The sequence below is a fragment of the Leptonotus elevatus genome, chromosome 10 (assembly GCF_054856555.1).
Source record: "Leptonotus elevatus isolate MCC_2025b chromosome 10, RoL_Lele_1.0, whole genome shotgun sequence".
NCBI classification, from domain to species: domain Eukaryota; kingdom Metazoa; phylum Chordata; class Actinopteri; order Syngnathiformes; family Syngnathidae; genus Leptonotus; species Leptonotus elevatus.
Genome location: NC_141248.1, coordinates 22,601,226 through 22,622,332, shown reverse-complemented (window position 1 = coordinate 22,622,332; position 21,107 = coordinate 22,601,226). Strand labels below are relative to the sequence as shown.

General features: G+C 39.4%; 2 protein-coding genes across 3 annotated transcripts in view; one reads left to right on the top strand and one right to left on the bottom strand.

The window, feature by feature from the left end:
- The first annotated feature begins 479 nt into the window (after positions 1–479).
- On the top strand, positions 480–3,242 carry ppp1r3db (protein phosphatase 1, regulatory subunit 3Db). The gene is made up of 2 exons (XM_086086637.1): positions 480–642; positions 710–3,242. The coding sequence occupies exon 2, from the start codon at positions 729–731 to the stop codon at positions 1,611–1,613; it is 885 nt and encodes a 294-aa protein (XP_085942763.1). The 5' UTR covers positions 480–642; positions 710–728; the 3' UTR covers positions 1,614–3,242.
- Positions 3,243–4,166: 924 nt separating this feature from the next.
- Positions 4,167–21,107, bottom strand: part of phactr3b (phosphatase and actin regulator 3b) — a 30,170-nt gene continuing 13,229 nt past the window's right edge. For both annotated transcript variants that reach the window (XM_086086629.1, XM_086086630.1), the window contains exons 8-13: positions 20,238–20,391; positions 8,703–8,758; positions 7,185–7,246; positions 6,975–7,115; positions 5,485–5,561; positions 4,167–4,714 (exon numbers count right to left, since the gene is read on the bottom strand). In XM_086086629.1, the coding sequence (XP_085942755.1) occupies positions 4,699–4,714; positions 5,485–5,561; positions 6,975–7,115; positions 7,185–7,246; positions 8,703–8,758; positions 20,238–20,391 (506 nt within the window). In that variant the 3' untranslated portion in view covers positions 4,167–4,698. The remainder of the gene's footprint in view (positions 4,715–5,484; positions 5,562–6,974; positions 7,116–7,184; positions 7,247–8,702; positions 8,759–20,237; positions 20,392–21,107) is intronic.

Sequence of the window (21,107 nt, the reverse complement as noted above, 5' to 3'; positions counted from 1 at the left end):
GGAAGCGTATTGCATTCACTTGAAAAAAAACCCTCCAGTTTTTCTGACTAATTTTTGGGGGTTGCTTTGTTTTTTTTGTTGGTTTTTTTATGTATTTTCTTTTTATTATTTTATTTATTTATGAGTTTTTTTGAATATTTTTTTCTGTTTTACTGAATTGTTTTTTTCTGTCAAAAAATGATTCCGAAAAACAGGCTGAATTTTTTTTTCTCAGAAAAACAGGGGGAAAAATATTTTTCAAAAACAGGAAAAAAAATATTCAAAAAAACGGGAAAAAAATTCTCAAAAAAACAACCACTCCCCCCAAAAAGAAAAAGACTGAAAAACGGGACCTTTTTTTTCTCAAGTGAATGCAATACGCTTCCGTACAAACGAGATGAAATGACTGCAAGTATTATTAGAGAAGGGACAACCCACCACTATCTGCTATAAATATTCTCCCTCCACCTCCCATCCCTAGTAAAGGGTTCAAGTTTAAGGTGAAGAGCTAAGATGAAAGTAGCAATATGTTGACATCATCAACTGTTGTCGACCAACATTTGTTTTTCAATATAGTTCGATTTTTGTGTTTTACTGGCAATTGCTGTCCGAACTGCATCCAGGAACAAAACATCGGAGCAAACAGGACTTCCAACTAGAAAGGTTGGTGCATTATTTGGTGTTTTTCAACTGCTGAAACTGAACATTCGCTGTTGCTTTTCTTAACAAGTTCATTCATGTGAACCAACATGGACGAGTCTTGTGAGAAATGGAGACGCGACAGCTCCGCTGCGACGAGTGGTCCGAGCTGGACCACCGCCCCCGGAACAACCGCCACCATTCGCCTTCGCTGCATTTACGATCCCAAACCGCAATCCCCCAAAGCGCCGGTTCTGATCCGCCCACCGGGTCCGAGACCTCCGTCGGCAAACCAGGACTCCAAAGTCAGCCTGTCCGGTGACCCTCCAACCAAGACGATCATGAGGAGGCGAACTCAGTCGCTCCCTTCGCCGGCAGAGCGGAAGCGAGAGCTCAGGAGCCAGCAGGTTCGCTTTGTGGACGCACTGGGTCTGGATTTGGAGGAAGTGAAAGTGTTTCAAGTGAAAGAGCGACCCCTGGTGCCCCAACATGTTATGTTCAGGCTACTGATGAGCTCCGAGAGGGCCTTTGGCAAATCTCTGGAGCTGTCCTTGCCTCACTTTAAACCCTGTTTCCCTGAGAACTTGGGAGCTCAAGCCGACTTCCTGGGTCGCGTGCGCGCGCTGCGCGTGTCTTTGGAGCAGGTCACGTGCTCCGAGCTGGGGATCGCCGGTACCATACGAGTACTTAATTTAGACTACGAGAAAAAGGTCAGAGTGCACTACTCTTTTACCAACTGGAGAACGTCCACGGATACGACGGCGTCGTGGGTGTCAAGCGGGGCGGAAGGGGAACACGACGTCTTCCGTTTTCGTCTGCCGGTGCCGCCTTTCATTTTGCTGCCGGGAGCTTTGCTGGAATTTGCCATCTGCTATCAGGTCAAAGGCTCAAACTATTGGGACAACAACAATGGGTGCAATTACAAACTGACTTGTCACAGCTATAAGGTGACGGTTCCAAGGGAATGTGAGGACAGTATGCTGCATTTTACCTGAGTGGCCACTTGAAGGCGCTATTGCACATGAACCGTTGAGCAGCAAAGTGTAAACAATGACGTGATGCAATCAGTTACGTTTACTCATCCTGTGGTGGAAAGCTGCATTTTGAACTAAACACATTTCCATTTGAGGCTGTGGGAGATTCTGTTATTATAAAGTGACCAGAATTTCTAAATTACAAATGGGACACTACCATTTTGCTGAAAATCAAATACAATAAATTCTCACCAGGAGCTATTTATAACGAATTTAATCGCTAGTCAAACTGGTTGTTATTACTTTAGCTGATGCTAAATGCTATCTTAATGTTCCGTTGACCTCGCACCGGTCCCGCGTTATATACCTTTAGAAATATGCCACCAGCAAAGCTCACCTTGCATTGGATCTGACCGACAGCAGCATTTGGCTAGTTGGACTACATTCCCCATAATTCTAGACACGGAAGCAAGACATAGTTGTAGTTCGCGTATGACGAAAACAAGCCTACTAGCAAATTAAAAGTAAAATTCTTTTTTTTTTTTTAAGTTAAAAAATATATATATATATTGGTTTATTGAATGAATCGCTATGACAACTGTGTGATTGACATGCACGTGGCCCAAACAACTGGCTTACTGGCTGGACTAAAAAAAAAAATATTTATTTTTTTTAAAGGGCGTGTAATAGTGGCAAAATCCGCCGTGATGCAAGGCTCAAAAGTGCGACTGTCCCGATTAAATCACGTCTGGTCAAGTTTAGTCACTTTACTTGACTGCAGTGTTTATCCAAAAGGCTCTTAAATTAGTTAATTCAGCTTATTAGATTGCACAGTATGAAGACGAAGAAGAATATAAAGTCCCACAACCTCTGTGCAGTTTTTTTAAACTCATTTGCTAAATCTGCTTCGTGACACATTGCACTATTTTAGAGGAGTGGAGGAATTAACCACAACTGGATGTAATCAATATTTATCGATTGCGGGTCTAAATAAGGTCCTTGCACAATGAGCACCTTTGTTGTCAGTGTTTATTTCGACCATTCTTTTTCTGGACCTTGTTTGGTGTCAGAGGTCACATGATCACATGGGGCTGTTTCATAATATGTCTGACTGGCTCCAGGACAGGACTGGCCTTTCACCAGAAAGTTTCCACCGGTGTGAGAGCCAAAGAAGTGGCTGGCGTGCTCCAGCCTTTGGCTGCCAGGTGGTATTTTCCTATCTCTATTTATCACTGTTGTTGAATTACATGTCATTTATATCACACAGCGTATGATGCAAGCAATGAACTAAATTATGGGAATTAAACAAGAAATTAAAAGAGGCACTATTTTAGATGAGGTTTTACAGCGTGCGATGTGATTATATATATATATTTTTTTGTTACTCTATTTGCCATTTGGATGTTTTTGTCAGCACCGGCATCTTAGTACAAGGAGGAGGCTCTTTTTCAGTGGAGACTGAAATTACTTTATGATTCAGAACTGATATTTAACGACATTTTCAATTCACACAGTAATGACGCATTTTTAATGCTATGATCGTGAAAAACTGTTAAAACGGCATCGGTTTGTGATTGCGGAGGCTTGAACTTTTTAAATAGGGGCCTAAGCTAAAATGGCGGTCCAGAGTTTTAGCTGAGTGGTCAATGCTACATTTGCGATGTCAAACCAGAGATGTGGTGACTTTGATCCCCAAATTGGGTGGATGCCGCAAGAATAAAAACGTTTTGAAACTGACCACTTGGTAAATACTCGTTTGAGCTGTGTGCTTACCGCGATGCTAAGCTAGTGTCCATGCCATTACATTTGATGAGAACATCGCCACTACCAACATGGCCGCCACATTAACGTGTTTCAGCCTGTACTGTTTGTCTACAACAGAGCGCAAGCAGGAAACGTGACCAGTCTGTCTGTTGATGGCACCACAGCGCCGTTTAGTGGCCATGTGGCGAATTGCGGCTAATTCTGGAACTATTAGAAAGTTGTAAAAAAAAAAAAAAAAATACGTGTTTGACTTTGTATCTCATTCCAAATTGTCTGCACGTGTGCACCGGCCAAGGTTATTTTAGTTAACGAAATACAAAAATAAAAAACATTTAAAAAAAAACATTTTCATTAACGAAATAAAAAAAAAACTACAACTAACTGAAACTACATTTTACATTTACAAAACTAACTATAATTATAGCGAAAATGTCCTACGTTTTAGTCTTTGGTAATTAATTTTATGCAGGAGCTTTTGGGGATGATTTTAAATGTGATTTTAAGGAGATTTGTTTTTACCATGGCGCTTTTTAAATATTGCGCACAAGTAATACACATTTACAATAAATAAATGCAACTAATACTGATCTAACTAAAACTAAACGAAAACCAAGCATTTATGAAATAATAAAAAATAATAAAGGAACCAACCTGAAAACTAATTAAAACTAACAACATTTAAAAAACAAAATCCTAACTAGCTAAAAGGAAAATTCCAAACCTATAATAACCTTGGCACCGGCGCATCACTTATTATCACATTACTGATGATTCAAAAACCCTAACAGAACTCCCAAGAACACACAAAAGTTTCATTACAAATAGAAAACCTGTATTGTGCAGACAATAAATAGTGCTTACAAAGGGAGGCCGGCCGTCTTGTACGCAGACAAGGTTTTTGATTAAGAACATTGACGCTGTCGATATGAAACTCCTCATCAACTGAACCGGCGAGAGTCAGACGCGGGGACGGGGGAGGTGACGTCTCAAACGACGGTGGGATGAATACATGCGCCTTTTGCCCCGCCGCCATGGCATTGCAAAGAAGTATTTGAAAATAGTCCGTTTACAAAAAAAAAGAAAGAAAAAAAAAAAGAGTCTCTGAGACTGCGAGTCTTCCTTGCTCCCCCTGACAATGTCAACGTGAAGGTTCCGTGAGATTCTCCCGCGAGTCGATGGTGCTTGGTGTGGTCTGGTCTACTCCATTTCGAGAGACATAGCCTCTGAGGTTTGCTGGACCCAAATATCAGGACACCCACTGACTGCGGGCCGGTACACTGGAAGACTCTGCGCAAGGTCTCCACTGACCAAACATCAGCAACTCTTCACAGAAGAAACCTTGCTAAGGCCGGTGGAACCTGCAGCGGGGGATGAGAGAGAGAGAGAAAAAAAAAAATGAGGCTGAGCGGGTTTCTATATTCTGCTGCTGAGGTTTCATCAATCAGGAGGTCTATTATTAGCCCACAGGTGTCATCAGGAAGCCGGTTCGTTTGCGCAAAAAAAGGATGTCTTGCGTAAGCACGACTCCAAATAATCCAGGGGCTATTAACTCATTCGCTCCCCAGCCATTTTTCACGGAAGCAACCCCCTTTGCTCCCGGCAATTTTATTGGATTTTGACTGATTTTGCAAGGCCCCCGTGGAATATTCTGTTCTATTGCTATCAAAACATGGAACCTACCAAAAGAAAGATTAGAGTCTCTTCTTTCATCAGGAAAAAAAAGTATATTTTTATCCATTTCCGTTTTGTAGCAATTAGCGTTAGAATATAGCTAAATTTAATCATTATTCAGTTTAAAACTGTGGATAAATAAGCTTTTTGCAACATGGCTCTGGCTGATCTCTTATACTCTGCTGCCACCTGCTGGCCGTTTAAATTTTTAAAATATTTTTTTTATAACTACCATTGCTTTAAGCCACTTCTTCAGGTCAGAAGCCGTATCAAATTCTTCTATATGTTCTAGCATTAAAAAAAAAACCAACGTATTTACATATACGTTTTTGGGTTCGACTGAGTTAAGCAAGAGAGAACAGACAAAATGTCAACGGAATACGTGAGCTCGTCCGGAGATGAATGATCTCGCAATTGACACAAGATCCAGCGCAAGACGACGGACGCGCACACAAACCTTGTCAGGTGTTTGCTGGAAGAATGAACCTCCATCTCCGTGCTCTTGAACTCATTCAGCTCTTTACGGATGGCCGCCTGCACAACAAAAAAAGCCACAATTCAGCATGAGCGCCTTCACGCACGATGCTTCCTCACGCCATATGTTGTTCTGACGCATTGTGCGAGCGTAACGGAGGGTTTGCAAAATTGTTTACAAATCACACCATGATGACATTATGAAACAATTGTAAATGACAGTATTAAGGAAGTCCATTCGTCCGTTTGTCCTCATTTCCAATCGCAGCTGACGTCGAGTCTCAACTATCTGTTCTGTTATCTATCCTTTTAAAACGGGGACACGTGACAGGCAACAAATGTAATTAATGAGCAACCACTTGAAAGGGGAAAGCAGTGCATTGCAAACCGTAATCTCCCTTTTTGACAAAGGTCAGGGTCATGTTTCTCAGCGGTTGACTAAATCGCGTTCATAACCTAATTAACCCCATAAAGCCAAACATATCATATTAAATACAATACATTTTGAGCCCTCTATTTCATGAGTATAATTTTTTTTTTTTTTTCATTAAAACCCTGACGTGTATGATCTGACACATGCATTGCACAGATAGTCCATTAGAGGGCAGTATCACCCAGCCCTAATTGAGAAAGGAGAGACGCATATATTTATTAATAGTGGCAAATGTTCGTTCTGATTTTTGGAAAATGCTAATATGTTTGATCTGTCTGTTGTTTATAATATTTTTGACAGTTATAAATGTATGAATTTAAAGCATTGTGACCGGATGTATCAAATATGACACACATCAAAAGTCTTATATGGAAGTTGTTTGTTCAAAATGAGCAATAAATACTCTATTTACAAAGAATAATTTGCTCTCATATATTTCACGTTTCAGGCTTTATAGGTTTAATAGCCAACATTTACAAACGTATATCGATTATATTGGCTTTATTTATATACTGTATATAAAATGTAATTCATAACGTCTTGATAAGTATACTAGTATTGTCTCGGCATTTTTTTTTTACACTGAAGATTTTATTATAATGTTGTTTCATTGTATTATTATTATTTCTTTTTTTTTTTCTTCTTTTTTTTTATAGTTGTATAATTAATTTTCTGAACTGAATGTTCAGGGGTAAAAACACCGTTTCTGCTCCTTCTTATGCAGGACTTTTTTCAAAATTCCCCAAACATAATTCCTTTCTATATATATTATCAATATCTGCATACAACATTAAATTCAACATTGTAAAAACAGTTGGGGCAAAAGTAACCCAATAGTGGATAAAAAAAATGGATCGATCCCCTTTGTGTCAATTAAACCCCATTTTCTGGGTTATTTTATACAAAATGACCCAATTTTGTACTCAAAGTTGGGCAAAATTGACCCAAGTCGAAAATGGGTCCATTTTTGACCACATAGTTGGGTTATTTTTGACCCAATCGATTTTTTACAGTGAAATATCAGCGTGTTCTCTCGCTACCTTGTCAGCAGCTGACAGTCTGGTCCAGGGTTTGTCCGCCCGCCTGTCGTAGTCCTGAGCTTTGGCCACTTCCACGTAGTCACTGAAACGAATGAGAATCTTTCTGTCCCGCAGCTCGTCCACCGTCGGCCGCTGGTTGAGCTGCAGCAGGACAAATCGGAGTCAATTGGAGATGAATGCGAGATCGGAGAGACCGCAAGAGCGGCATACCTTTCTGTTCAGCCGCTGCTTTATTTCTCGCCTCTCCTCCTGTTCGGTCTGGTCATTTCTTTCTAATGATAAAAAAAAAAAAAAAAGATAAACTCATTTAAACAGATTGAAGAGAGCAATAGAAAGGAAACCATTTAGCTCAATCATTGCCATTGACGAGTATAGACGTCAAAAATTCATGTGAACTATTTCTATTAGTTAAAAAAAAAAAAATCATTAAATTTTTTATTGTACATTTATAACAGATACAAAATTATCATGCGATTAATTATGATTAAACGTCCCTTATTTTTTAATATATATTTTTAATTAGGCCCGTCAGGTGATTCACATTTTTAATTGTAATTAATCACATGACTTCACAATTAATCACAAATTTTATATATGTTCTAAATTTACCCCCCCAAAAAAAATCCCTAGGTTTTCATACTCTTGTTAGCAAAAAAAACAATAGAAATAGTTTAAATGAATTTTTGACGTCTATAGCCGTTAATGGCAGTGAATGAGTTAATTTTCCTCACTTGCTGCCAAAATAACATCTCAAATTTTGCATTTAAGCACAGTGCAGCGATCTGCTGCTCGAAGTACACAAGGTTTGGATGGAACAAGCAGCTGCTCGCTGGCTCACAGGTGGCCACTCCGAGCTAAGGCAAGGCTCAGGACAACTGTCCTGCGACTTCATTCCTCGCGTGAATGCGCTCGCATTACTTTCGACCAAGTAGCTGACAAAAAAAAACATTTGAAGATGAATTTGAGTTCAGGGAAGATTCTACAACCTGACGTGATTTAAAAAATAAAAAATAAATCGATATTATTTAAAACGGAGTTTGTCCTTGCAAATAATTTCTTGCACGTAAAGATGATGTAACAATTACAGTAGCATTTCCATCTCATGAAATTTTACAATATTATCGAATGCACGTGTGTATGTATTTTATTGTCATTTTTTCAAAATGTAACCTTAATTTAACCAGGTCGGTCCCCGTTGAAATTAAAAACCTCTATTTCAAGAGAGACCTGCCCGGGACAGGCGGGCAATTAACATGTTGTATACATATATATGTATATATGTGTCTATTTGTTACTGTAAAAAGCGCAACATAAATGAGTTTATATTTGGCTCACCTGTGTTTGAATTGTTTTCATCTATAAACGTAGCTTTTTAGTGTGTGCCCATGGACGCAACGTCAAATTATTTTGTCCATTTAGTTTGGTGCATAACACCAAATAGTTCATATTTTACTGTGTATTTACAGTAACAATACAGAACAATGTGTCGTGAAAGAAAAATAAATTCAAAGCTTTGCCTATTTTCTCATTTTTCTTTATCCCTGTATTTCTAAAAAAAAAAATTAATTAAAACAACTATTTATGATTTTTCCATTTAAAGTCAATCTTTTTTTTTTTTTTTAAACAAATGCAAGTTATGCCATAGTACAATTATTACGGGTCACTTTGAAATAAATCCATTTTTTGTCTTTTGAGAGCAAACTTGAGCTCGACTTGGTTGCAACTCACGCTTCAAGATGTTCCGACTCTCCAGCTCCTCCACTGCGGGCCGCTGGCTCAGCCTCCTGCGGAAAAAGACCAGAATGACGTTCTGGACCATCTTGGGGCGCTCGCGGCAGCTCTCAGTTCCGCCAGCACTTGGACTGCGCGTGTCTCGTGCGCGCGCAACTCCAAACGCCGCGCATGCACCTCACTTGGCTCTTGAGACGTTTAAGCATCCACATCGGGACAAACTCGGTGGGGGGGGGGGGGGGGGGGAGCCTTTTGGATATAATACCGTGTCCGAAGAAATCACGTGACTTGTTTTTCCCCCTTAAAGAAAGTTTCGGCTAACATCCCATATGAGCGAGAAAGGTGGGTTTTTTTTGTTTTCCAGTGGAGAGTGAGCGGAGTGCGTGAACGCAACACGCGTCGCCTCCTTTTTGTAGCGCACGCCGGGAAAGGGGGTGGGACGCTTTCGCAGGCGCGCGCGCGCGCTCACACGCAAGCGCGTGCTCTTTTTAGGGCACGTGTCGCAGACTGCAGCGCGTCGATATAAACTTGATCAATAGATGTCAGTGCGGAATGTGGGGTGGACATTCTCGTTTTCCAACGATGGACGTTTTTCTTGTGACGTGTTGCGCAACTGATTTAATAATCGCATTCCGACGACTGCAGACAGTTGCCGCGACAGATACCGGGTCCGGTTAAATGACCTTTCAACAAAACCCCGATCTGGCAAGAATCACGAGTCGGCGTTCCACATCACCTGAACTTTAGCATTCGACTATTGTTACTCTGAAAAAACGAATCAGCACTTGATGAAATGCAATTTCTTCAGTTCACAAACAAAATACCTTGACAAAAAGAAAGATAGGAATAATAATAACAGTGGCATTAACACAGACTCGGAACAAATAAAGTTTAAGTTAGTGTGCCGAAATGTCCTTGTCATTAGCTCATTCAAACACAAAAACGTTTAAATAAGCTTTCAATACCCCACTCCCAAAAACGTATTTATACGTTTTTATGTGTGTGTTGTTGTTTTTCTATGCAAAAGCATAGAGAAGGCTTTGATGCAGCCTCTGAAGTGAAGAGAACGGCTGAAGCAATGGTAATGATCACAAAAACGGCCAGTAGGTGGCAGCAGAGTATAAGAGATCAGCCAGGACCATGTTGCAAAAAGCTCTTTTCGAATATCGATGAAACTTAGCTATATTCTAATGCTAATTGCTGCAAAACGGAAACAGACAATGATACTTTTTGATGAAAGAAGAGACTCTAATCTTTTTTTTGGGGGGGTAGGTTTCAAGTTTTTATAGAAATAGAACACAATATTCTGTGGGCCTGGCAAAATTTGTCAAAATCCTGTAAAACATTGTATTTGGGACACGTGAGCTGGAGCTGACATTTATTGATTGTTGAACTGGTAAAAAAAAAAAAAACTCAATTTAGAGACTTTGATGCGCATTTTCAGATTGTGGGACGACATGCGAACGTCACACAGACAAACCAGAGCCAAGATTGGAACCCAGAACCTCTTGATTATGGCATGCTAACGACCTCAAGGTGCTTCCTGAGCAGCACAATCTCATCTTTATTCAAGTGGGCGGAACGTATTTCTGATTTACCTGTTCACCACTAATCCTCGCTGTCCTTGATGCCCCCACGGGTTTTCCATTGTAACTTTGTATGAGCGTCTTAAGTGAAGTAAAATCTTTCAAACCCAAAGACGTACGCGGTTCTCTCGATTTCACATAATTATTCGACCCCGGGGCGCCATAAAGGGTGTTGGGCAAGATGATGATTGTAAAATGGGGGGGGGGGGGGGGGGCAAGGAAATTGTATTTTCAATAAGCGGAATTGACGTAGGGAGGTGATATCCCTGGCGGCTTTCCTGATTGGATCTACAAAGTGTCAGATTCTGTCCAACTGTTGTTTAAGCGTAAAAAATATTTAGACAAATAAAATTCTTTGAAACACTATTATGCAAGTTCTTTTGGATGAAACAAAATGTATTAATTTTTTTAATGTGCAAATGTATACATTTAAAAAACTCGAACTAATTTATTATTAATTATTATAATATTATCTATTATCATTTTTAGCATTAATACACTTTTTTTTACGATTATGCTAATTTTGTAATTGTGGAGTGTAATAATTAAAATTGTAATTGAAAGTCGATTAATTGCACAGTCCTAATTGAAAGGGTTCTTTTTGGCTTATGTGACAACCGACTATAAAGTCCAGTGAAAATTTCTGCTAAACTAAACTATATGCACAATGATTTTCTAGATACGAGTCAATAGGGTTGGGAATCTTTGAATGTCTCACAATTCGATTCGATTCGATTCCGATTCCGATTTTTGGGTCTGCGATTTGATTCAGACTCCTCTAGATGGCACTCTTGGTTTAAAAGCTAGCCACAAGTAAGATGTTTTGTCGAATATTTCCAGCAAAAATTGATGATTCAAAATCGATTTGGCCACATATTGAGCCGATACGAGAATTGTGCACGATAACAACGCGATATATCGGCGAAACTATTTTTTTTAACACCCCTACTGCGAAAGGTCTCCCGCGCTACATGAATAGGACACTTTCAAAGACCGACACATGAAACATACAAATCAATTGTGAATTCAAGCTTGGATGTTTTTGCCCTTTCCCGCGGGACCACAAATGGAGGGGGGGGGGGGAATCCCCGGTGGGCTCTGTGGGATCCTACGGGGAGCAAAGAGTGAAGGCGGTGACTTCAAATAAGCATGTTCGGCTTTGAACATGTGCAGCATTTCAAGTCAAGCGCATCACAAATTGAATAACGCTAATGTTTGCTACAGCCTACGATTTACATGTTTTTGGAATATGTAGGGAAGATGGAAGACTCTTTCAAAACCTACACAGTCAATTATGTCGAGTAAATTGGACTCCATTTAGAGGGGGACCTCAGTTTTTGAGTAATATTTAAACTTGGTTAGATAATTTATTTATTCAGGAAAATAGCACCTGTTATAATCACTTAAATGTTACACAAAATGTTTTCATACTTCTAATTCCATTATTGTAAATATGAATTAAGAAGTCAGGTCTTTCATAAATGTAAGAAAATACTTTTAAATGTGTAAAAATGTGTCCTTTAAAATTCTATTTTCGATATTAAAATAATCGATTAATCCTCAAAAAAGGAAATCCGATTCAAAATCGATTATTCGATTTCTGAAACCCAGCCCTATTAAAAAATGCCTTCGATTCAGAGACGGGACCGAGCCCCTGAAAAGCGGCCTGGAGATCGGTCTCAAGACTAAGACTGATCTCGGGAACTACACCACTGGTGTTCAACAGAGCGCGATACTGGAACCCTTATTTTTGTGAGATGCCCAACTGTGACTGAAAAATCGAAACAAAGACAACCTCAGTCAAAACCCCAAAAGTAAATTGTTGGGTTGACATGCAGCCTGCCTCGTCTCAACCGTCAGCTTCTAAGCAAGCGACACGCATTGCTAGAAGTTGTAAGATTGTGGTTGTGGGTTGGTTAACAAGAATCAAAGCAATTCCAAGTCCCCCAGCGGGCCCAACTAATATAGCCGTGGTGCGCTCAGCTGTCGTGCGGCCAATGTATTGGTTTATTCACGGACAGCAGCTGTCATTAGTTGCGCCGCATGCCCTCTTGCTCAAAGGAAGCTGCGATGTCAGCGGAAATTGGTCCGTCGGACGCAAATGTTTTCAAAACTCTGCGAATTGATTCGAATGACTTCATGATAAAGTTATGATCATTTCAAGGCTGTGCTGATTGGACATAACTCACGAAAAGTGAACAATGTTTATGAAAAAAAAAATGGTGCTGTATTAGGAATGTCCTCGGTCGGGTGCATTTTCGGATTGTCCTTCAGGAGATTGAGCAAGTTTTGTGTCCAGCGAATGCACACAGTTACGTAAATATTGGACATCGACATAACTCTCATCTTTTTTGGGGAGGGCTGGGTTTGGAAAAAATCTAATTATCGATAGTGAATCGATTTCCCTTTTTGAGCCTGATATCGATTCATAAAACGAAAATGAATCGATTATTTTAATTTCACTACGGCAAAATGATTTTAAAAGGCAATTTTTTTTATCGTACTGTTTTCTTGAAATTTACGAGAGCTGTCAAAATTAATCGATTAATCGACAAGTAATCGATTCTAAAATAAATCGAAAGCAATTTTAATAATCGAGTCATCATTTGGAGCCATTTTTTTATTTAAAATTGTCCAAATCCTCTGATTTCAGAATATCAACAGTAATTGTTCCCTGATTTGTGTAGTCCTTCATGAAAGAAGACCGATTATCTTCTATGTATAATCAAAATAAGACATTTGCTTCTGTTTTTAATCTGGAAAAAAATGACAGAACCGGTAACATAGTACATCAAACCCCCCCCCCCCCTTTTTTAATCACTATAATGAATACAAAGTACAAAATAAACACCAATCATCGGTTAATAAACAGTAATCACGAAAAAATGCAATGTGCAATAACTTTAATGCAACATTGAATTGAATCAGATTAGCCAATTGAATCATCGCTAGATTAATCGATTCTAAAAATATTCAATAATGACAGCACTATAATTTACTGTTCACAGGAATTTACATTTATGAAAAACCTGCCGTACTGCACTTTAAAACAATTCAAAACCTTTTAAAATGTATATTTACAATTACTGAATTAGAATGATATATAATAATAAAAAAGTCATCTCATCCTTGCTGATGTCAATGTTTGGTTAACACTTAAGTAATTATAATACATATTACTTTCATTAATCAACTAAATGAGTTAACCAGTTACTGCCTCCACAAAATTTAATTTGGAATTTAATATTTGTGGAGTTTTTATCATGTACTTGATATTTTACGAATTGATAAGTGAAGTGAATCGAAATCAATCAATCAATCAATCAAATCGAATCGAACTGAACTCTTGTGAATCGTAACCGAATCGATTGAGGAAATTCGAATCGACACCCAGCCCTACTTTTGGCCTCAATCGGGTTCAGGTCAGTTGATCGACTTGGCTATTACATAACATCACATTCCGAATATGCCTTCGGGTCATCGTCCATCTGCACTGTGAAGCGCAGTCCAATTTGCATGTATTTCCATTGATAACTACCGATGGCTTAAATTGCGCCTTGAGCAGAATACGCGTTGCCGGGCTGGCCCATTTATAGCAAGGCTAAGCATTCATCACGACGGTAAGACGGTTCAATCAGAGGGGAAACGGACGGGGAGGTTGCAATGTCTCATCGGCGGGGAGAGTCGGGCTGTGACGTACGTGGGACATCCATTATGGCCAACTGCCTCGGCAGCATTTGGCCCAATTTAGAAACGGAGGCTTCCCTTCCCGATGCCCCCGAGCCGGCTCACTGCTCTGCTGTCGATGCAACACAGCGCCGCTCGTGTCGTCCAGTGTCATCTTTTGAGATGGATGGAAAATGGAAATCGCATTTTAGAAAGATAAGAGTGACTTTTAGAGCTGCCGAAATTAACCGATTAATCGACAAGTAATCGATTATCAAATTAATCGACAACTGTTTTAATAATTGAGTAGTCGTTTTGAGCCTCTTTTTTTTTACTTAGAATTGTCCGAATCGTCTGATTTTAACATATCAACAGTAATTGTTGACTGATTTCTGTAGTCCTTCATGCAAAAAAGATTATCTTCTCTGTTTTATTAAAATAAGACATTGGCAAACATCTGTTTTTACTTTAGAAAACAATAACCGAACCGGTAACATAGTACAACATCAAAGAATGAAACAAACACCGATCACCACTGGTTAATAAACAGTTAATAAATTGTAATACACTTGACCTCATTCACTGCCATTGACGGCTATAGACGTCAAAACTATTTTTTTCCACTTTTGTTAACAAGAGTATGAAAACCTAGAAAAAAAATGTATTGTACATTTAGAACAGATATAAAATTCCTGATTAATCTTGAGTTAACTAGTGAAGTCATGTGATTAATTACAATTTTATAAAAAAAATAATCGCCTGATGTCCATAATTAAAAAAAGAAAAAAGATGATAAAAAACGATTCAGACGATTCTATTTTTAAATTGTAATTAATCGCATGACTTCAATAGTTAACTCACGATTAATCACACATTTTATATCTGTTCTAAATGTACAATTAAGAAAACATTCTAGGTTTTCATACTCTTCTTAACAAAAGTGGGATTTTTTTTGGAAACTAATCGAAATAGTTCAAATGAATTTTGGACGTCTATAGCCGTCAATGGCAGTGAACGAGTTGCCAAATGAAAATGAATCCAATAAGTCGATTAATCGATTGAATAATCGATAGATTAGTCGATTCTAAAAATATTCCATAGTGACAGCACTATTGACTTTGATTCGTCCTCAAAATCCACCCAAAAATGTCTTGGAAACTTTTCCGCGCAGTCCCCGGCACACGAGCGTTGTTGCTCTTCGCTCGTTGCGCCGAGCACGTGACCGGACGGACATCGACGCTGGCAGATGGCGCACAATACCTGCCAAAGTATTTTCGCTAGGACGCCCTCTGCTTCCGTCACATTCCCCAGCAGTGCGGATTGTCACACCGCCGTCGCTGCGATTTGGAGTCTGCGCTGTGAATTGACATTCAGGCGTCACATTTGCGATGTTGCGTAACGTCAGGCGTTCCTCACTGCGGCTTTACATGACAATTGTGGAAGCAATTTGCTTGCTCGCGCTTTTCGTCCTTATGAACTTATGAACAGTTCAACGAGTTCATTAGCATCTTTGACATCTAAAAGAACTTCATAGAATTTATTTTGCTATACTTTATCCATTAAAATTGTTGTTTATTTACGGATTAGTTGTGTTGATTTCGAAAAGTAAACAAAAATAATTTTGGCAACTCACTTTTTTCCCCGGACGAAAACTAGACTAGACTAGACCGAAATCCTTATTAATAAACAATAACTGGGACTAAATCAGTACGCATTTTTGTCAACTAATGAAGACAAGACAAAAATGTACTAATTTTCTCCCAAAAACGCATTTATACGTGTTTTATGTTTATTTTGTTTTTTTATGTGAGAGCATTGATGCAGCCTCTGAACTGACTGAAGAGAACGCTTGAAACAATGGCAGTTATTACAAAAACGGCCAGCAGGTGGCAGCAGAGTATAAGAGATCAACCAGGGCCATGTTGCAAAAAAGTGACTACTAAACTAATTATGATAAAAACTAAGAAGCGTGCATGAAACTGAACTAAGACTGAGACCAAATTTAAAAATGGCTGATAAAATTTGCACCACTGCTTAGTTGTGAATAAAGCCATTAACTCATTCACTGCCATTGACGGCTATGGACGTCAAAAATTCATTTGAACTATTTCTATTCGTTTAAAAAGAAATCCACTTTTGTTAACAAGAGTATGAAAACCTTTTTTTTTTATTGTACATTTAGAACAGATATAAAATGTGTGATTAATCGTGAATTAACTAGTGAAGTCATGCAATTAATTACGATTAAAAATCTTAATCGCCTGACGCCCCAAAAAGTCGCGTCAGGCGATTAAATTTTTTAATTGTAATTAATCGCATGACTTCAATAGTTAACTCCCGATTAATCACACATCTGTATTAAAAAAAAAAAAAAAAAAATCTAGGTTTTCATTCTCTTGTTAACAAAAGTGGGAAAAAAATGTTAAACTAATAGAAACAGTTCAAATGAATTTTTGACGTCTATAGCCGTCAATGGCAGTGAATGAGTTCAATTTGACACCTCGAGGGCAGTCAGTAATTGCAGGGAAGCGTTTCATTACAGGTCGCTGCTCTAACCTCTATCCTTTCACCAGCGTTATACAAACGACACATAACCCGATGACACCTCATTGATCACTTCCTGCGTTTGTGCACGCCTTATTTACATAAGCGGCGACTGGGAATGTAGCGTCGCTGTGCTTTCGCGGCAAATTCCCGACATAAGTCTGTGCTGCGGAACGCCCATCACCCGAGCGTGTGCCGTTGGCGTGTGTGGGTCGGGAGCACATGGAACGATAACGTCACACGCTTGCATCAGTTGCACGCGCGGTTCCCGGTGCCGTCCAGATGGACACGCAGCTGCGAAATGCCCGAGGTGAGGGCGTGCGTGTGAACGCAGCACATGGGGGATGTGCCACGCCGAGCCGGGAGACGTTCACAAGCACCATTTGTAGGGAATGTCAATCATTTCTCATGTTATTTTCGTGTGGTGGGGATTCTGCGTACTTACATGATTTGCTTTTGTGTTTGCATGCATGATTTATGAGCGTGTGGTCTGTTTTCAGCTTCATTGGGATTGAGGTTTGTACTTTTATTCCTCAACTCGTGTACGGAGAGCAGGAATGGGCAACTGAAATGCGAGAGGGGGGCACATTTTTTCATCAGTGCTACCTGGGGGCCACATCGGACCATGCAATTCCTAACCAGACAAAAACTAACAAAATAGGTGCAAAATAGGTGTTCTTAACTCATTCACTGCCATTGACGGCTATAAACGTCAAAAGTTCATTTGAACTATTTCTATTAGTTTAATTTTTGTTAACAACAGTATGAAAACCTAGATTTTTTTTTATTGTATATTTAGACCAGATGTGAAATTTGTGATTTATCGCGAGTTAACTAGTGAAGTCATGTGATTAATTACGATTAAAAACTTTAATCGCCTGACGCCCCAAAAAAAAAAACAATTTTATTCATTCACTGCCATTGACGTTAAAAATTCATTTGAACTATTTCTATTTAGTTTAACATTTTTTTCCACTTTTGGTAACAAGAGTATGAAAACCTAGATTTTTTTTATTGTACATTTAGAACAGATGTGAAATTTGTGATTAATCGTAAGTTAACTAGTGAAGTCATGCGATTAAATTACAATAAAAAAAAACTAATCGCCTCTTGCCCCAAATTTTTTATAATCTTTTTTAAAAATTAATTTATGGCAGGGAATGAGTTAATATGTTAAATTTTTCATAATAGGCCCACATTTCTCATTGCATGTAAAAAAAAAAAAAAGATCCACCATCTTAACCCAACAACAAAGGTTTTGAAGCTATCAACAAAATAACCACATACAGTGTTTGTTTGTTTTTTTACAGTGCAAAGGTTTTTTTTGCATAAAAAAAAAACATTCAAGAACGGCACAAAACTAGTGAACAGCAAACCCAAATTAAGTGCAAGCTTTAATTTTGATAATTTTTTCACCAAAATCAACTCACACAATAATTTGTCCTGCTTATCATTCCAAATCCGCAAAAAATACAATAAAAAAGTCAGGCCCACTCATGTCGTAGTATAGAGCAGCTAAGCTATGTCTGCCATCTAGTGATGAATGATGAGATTACAACTTAAAACTACAGTCGATGCATAATCGCAGGTCAGCACCCGAAAATTTGCAGGTCACACACACACACATTTACAGCCACAGTTTTCCTGAAAAAAATATATTTAATGTTTAACTGAATTTTATGAACTCGTAAAAGTTTTTTTGTTTTGTTTTACAATTAATCAAGGGGCCACTCAGAGTGTGGTCGGGCCCACATTCGGGCCCACGGGCAGCCATTTGCCTATGCCTGACATAGAGATTGGGATGAGGGAAGCCAAATATTTCCCAAGGTCAAATTATGTTATTGTGTTCATTTGGAGGTACAGAACTGAGGCTAAAAGATAAGCAAGACAAATTAACCATCGTTACAGCAACTTGATTTGAGAAAAGAAAATCTGTCTTTTCCTCGAAATGCGAATACATTTCCTGCTTTTACATGAGTGTTAATCACTCTCACTGAGCTTTGTAAGAATTTGTCCTCAGTTTGTAGACACAGCACAGCTCTGTTCAATGTTTTCATTACGTAAGCTGCGACCGCATCAGCGTTTACGCTTACCGGCCACAACATTAGGCACACAAGCGTGATCCAATACGAGAGACGTATCAAAAGTCGGAAAACGGGTCAACTTTTGAAGCATGATACAAAAGTGCTGTTTTGAATGTTTTGGTATTCAACTAAATACTTTCATTTTACGTACTGATTAATGAAACCCACATGCTACCTGCTATGCTAACAGCTGGCTTTAAGAACCTCTACAGTGTAGTGGTTCACCCTGCGGATTTTCCGCGCTTTGACTCCCAACTCAGTGATCCGAGGTGCAAATGTGAGTTTGTCGCTAGGCGCCCCTGCAAGTGACTGGCGGCGGCTTCAACCTCAATCAGCAACACAAAGCAGGTCAAACGTAAATGAATGCAGGCTTGAGAGAAAAGAGTGAACATTTCTGCTTTGAGGCTCGGCTTTTCATTTCAACCTCTTGGTTCAGCAAACGTATGAAAAACGACAAAAAAGTCAAGTTGCGATAGAAATGTCAGCTGTCCAACTTGATCAAATAATAGTAGGGGGGGGGAATCACGCTTTACTGCTGTATATCAAAACCACTTGTGGTGGGTGCGCTACCCCCCCCCCCCCCCGCCTCTCAGCGCATTGCATAACCTTCCGAGCACACACTGTACTACTCACTAACAAACTAACCTGATTTGACTGCAAATCCTATTAAAGTCTCCAAAGCAACAACGTTTTGCCATTTATGTAACACAAAATTTAGGATTGGGTTGCATTCCTAAATTTCTGAAAATCCTCTTGTACCCTCCAAAACCTTTGACCTAAAAAAAAACCACACACACACACACAAGTGCAACAATATGAACCGTTGTTGGGACTAAACTAATCGCTGATATCTTATTATGTAATTAACCTCATATGGTTTGATCCCATTTAAACAAATGATGTCACTTTCATTCAGATAGGGAAAGCCAGAATATGTCAACAGGTCCAGAAGCATTTGGGAAGTGACTGTTAACCATTACGTCGTTAAGCTTTCATTAAAAAAAATATTGCACTTGACACCATTTAACCGCATATGGGCATAATTGTAAATACAACCAAATAAAATACTTTACAAAGTCGTTTAATCGTGATTTTTATTTTTTTTTGCATAATAGAGCAGCCCTGCCTCACCTGACTTTTTTTTTTTTATTGAAAAAAAGTGTTTAGTTTCAGAATAGTAACACCCCCCCCCTCCCCCCCCCCCCCCCCCGTTTCTGCTTTGGTGTGGATCTTGCTGACTCAAAATCGTGATAAAAAAAATAAAAAAATAAATTTTAAAAAACACTGCTGGGAGATAGCTAGCTAGCTATATAGCTAGCTAGCTGCTGGCTAGCTGCTGGCTAGCTGCTGGCTAGCTGCTGGCTAGCTGCTGGCTAGCTGCTGGCTAGCTGCTGGCTAGCTGCTGGCTAGCTGCTGGCTAGCTGCTGGCTAGCTGCTGGCTAGCTGCTGGCTAGCTGCTGGCTAGCTGCTGGCTAGCTGCTGGCTAGCTGCTGGCTAGCTGCTGGCTAGCTGCTGGCTAGCTGCTGGATGAATGGATAGATAGATACATAGATAGATAGACAGCATATGGCACAGTGATGGCACACAAGGGGTGAGTGTGGGTGGGCGCTGCTGGCATTTTGTCGATGTGGGGTCCACACAAAGCCACTCACTTGGCCAGCTTCATCTCGATCTGCTGACGGATCGCCTGCCGCTCCTGGTCACTGCGGACAGGGAAGATGTTGCGGTCCTCCAGCTCCTGCTTGCTCGGTCGGTTTCGGAGCTTAACGGCCAAAAGCTCCTTTCTCATCCTGCGCGGGAGGGTCCCTGGACACACAAAGAGGTAGACAAACAAGTTGTCAACAAAATGTTTTTATCACGACATTCTGTCAAAAACCCATTGGCAGCATTTTTCAGAAAATCTGTGAAAAACACGCAAATAGGCGTCCGTAAAGTGTATTAAATTACTGATGGCTTGTTAAATTAGCATGTAATAATATTCAGGCTTACGATGAACCCTCCACTGTTGGAAATTAAATTAATTTCTTTATAATTGCTGACTATAACTGCACATCCAGAATAATGGCTACAGCCAACAGAGGGCGCTATATTCATTACTAAAAGCCTCGAAGCTCTTTCACTATCGCGTCTACTAAACGCAACCAAGAACTGTTTAAATCCGTGAAGAAAAAGAAAATTAGAATAAATAATTTAATTTAAAGTAATATCCCCTGTATTTTTTCCAGACCACCCTCAAATCCTCAAAGTAGCAAGCATCATTTATTTGTATACTGTATTTTAAAGCTAATCTGCTATCTGCATGTGAGGTGCAGGTTTTATTATCGTCCACTTGGGGTCGCCCTCCTCACTTTCTACACTATTGTGTCTGTCATGTTGAATGTGTACCTGCTGAAGGTGAGTCCGGCCGTGGACAGCCTTTTGAGATGTGTGTAGAGTGACAATGTCAGTTCAGGCCATCAACAGGTCAGCTAAGAACGTAATTGTGTTTTATTATATTTTGTTCAATAATTCATCTTAACTAC

Excerpts from the sequence above, each read along its gene's own strand:
- ppp1r3db (XM_086086637.1), top strand. The coding sequence starts at position 729 with ATGGACGAGTCTTGTGAGAAATGGAGACGCGACAGCTCCGCTGCGACG.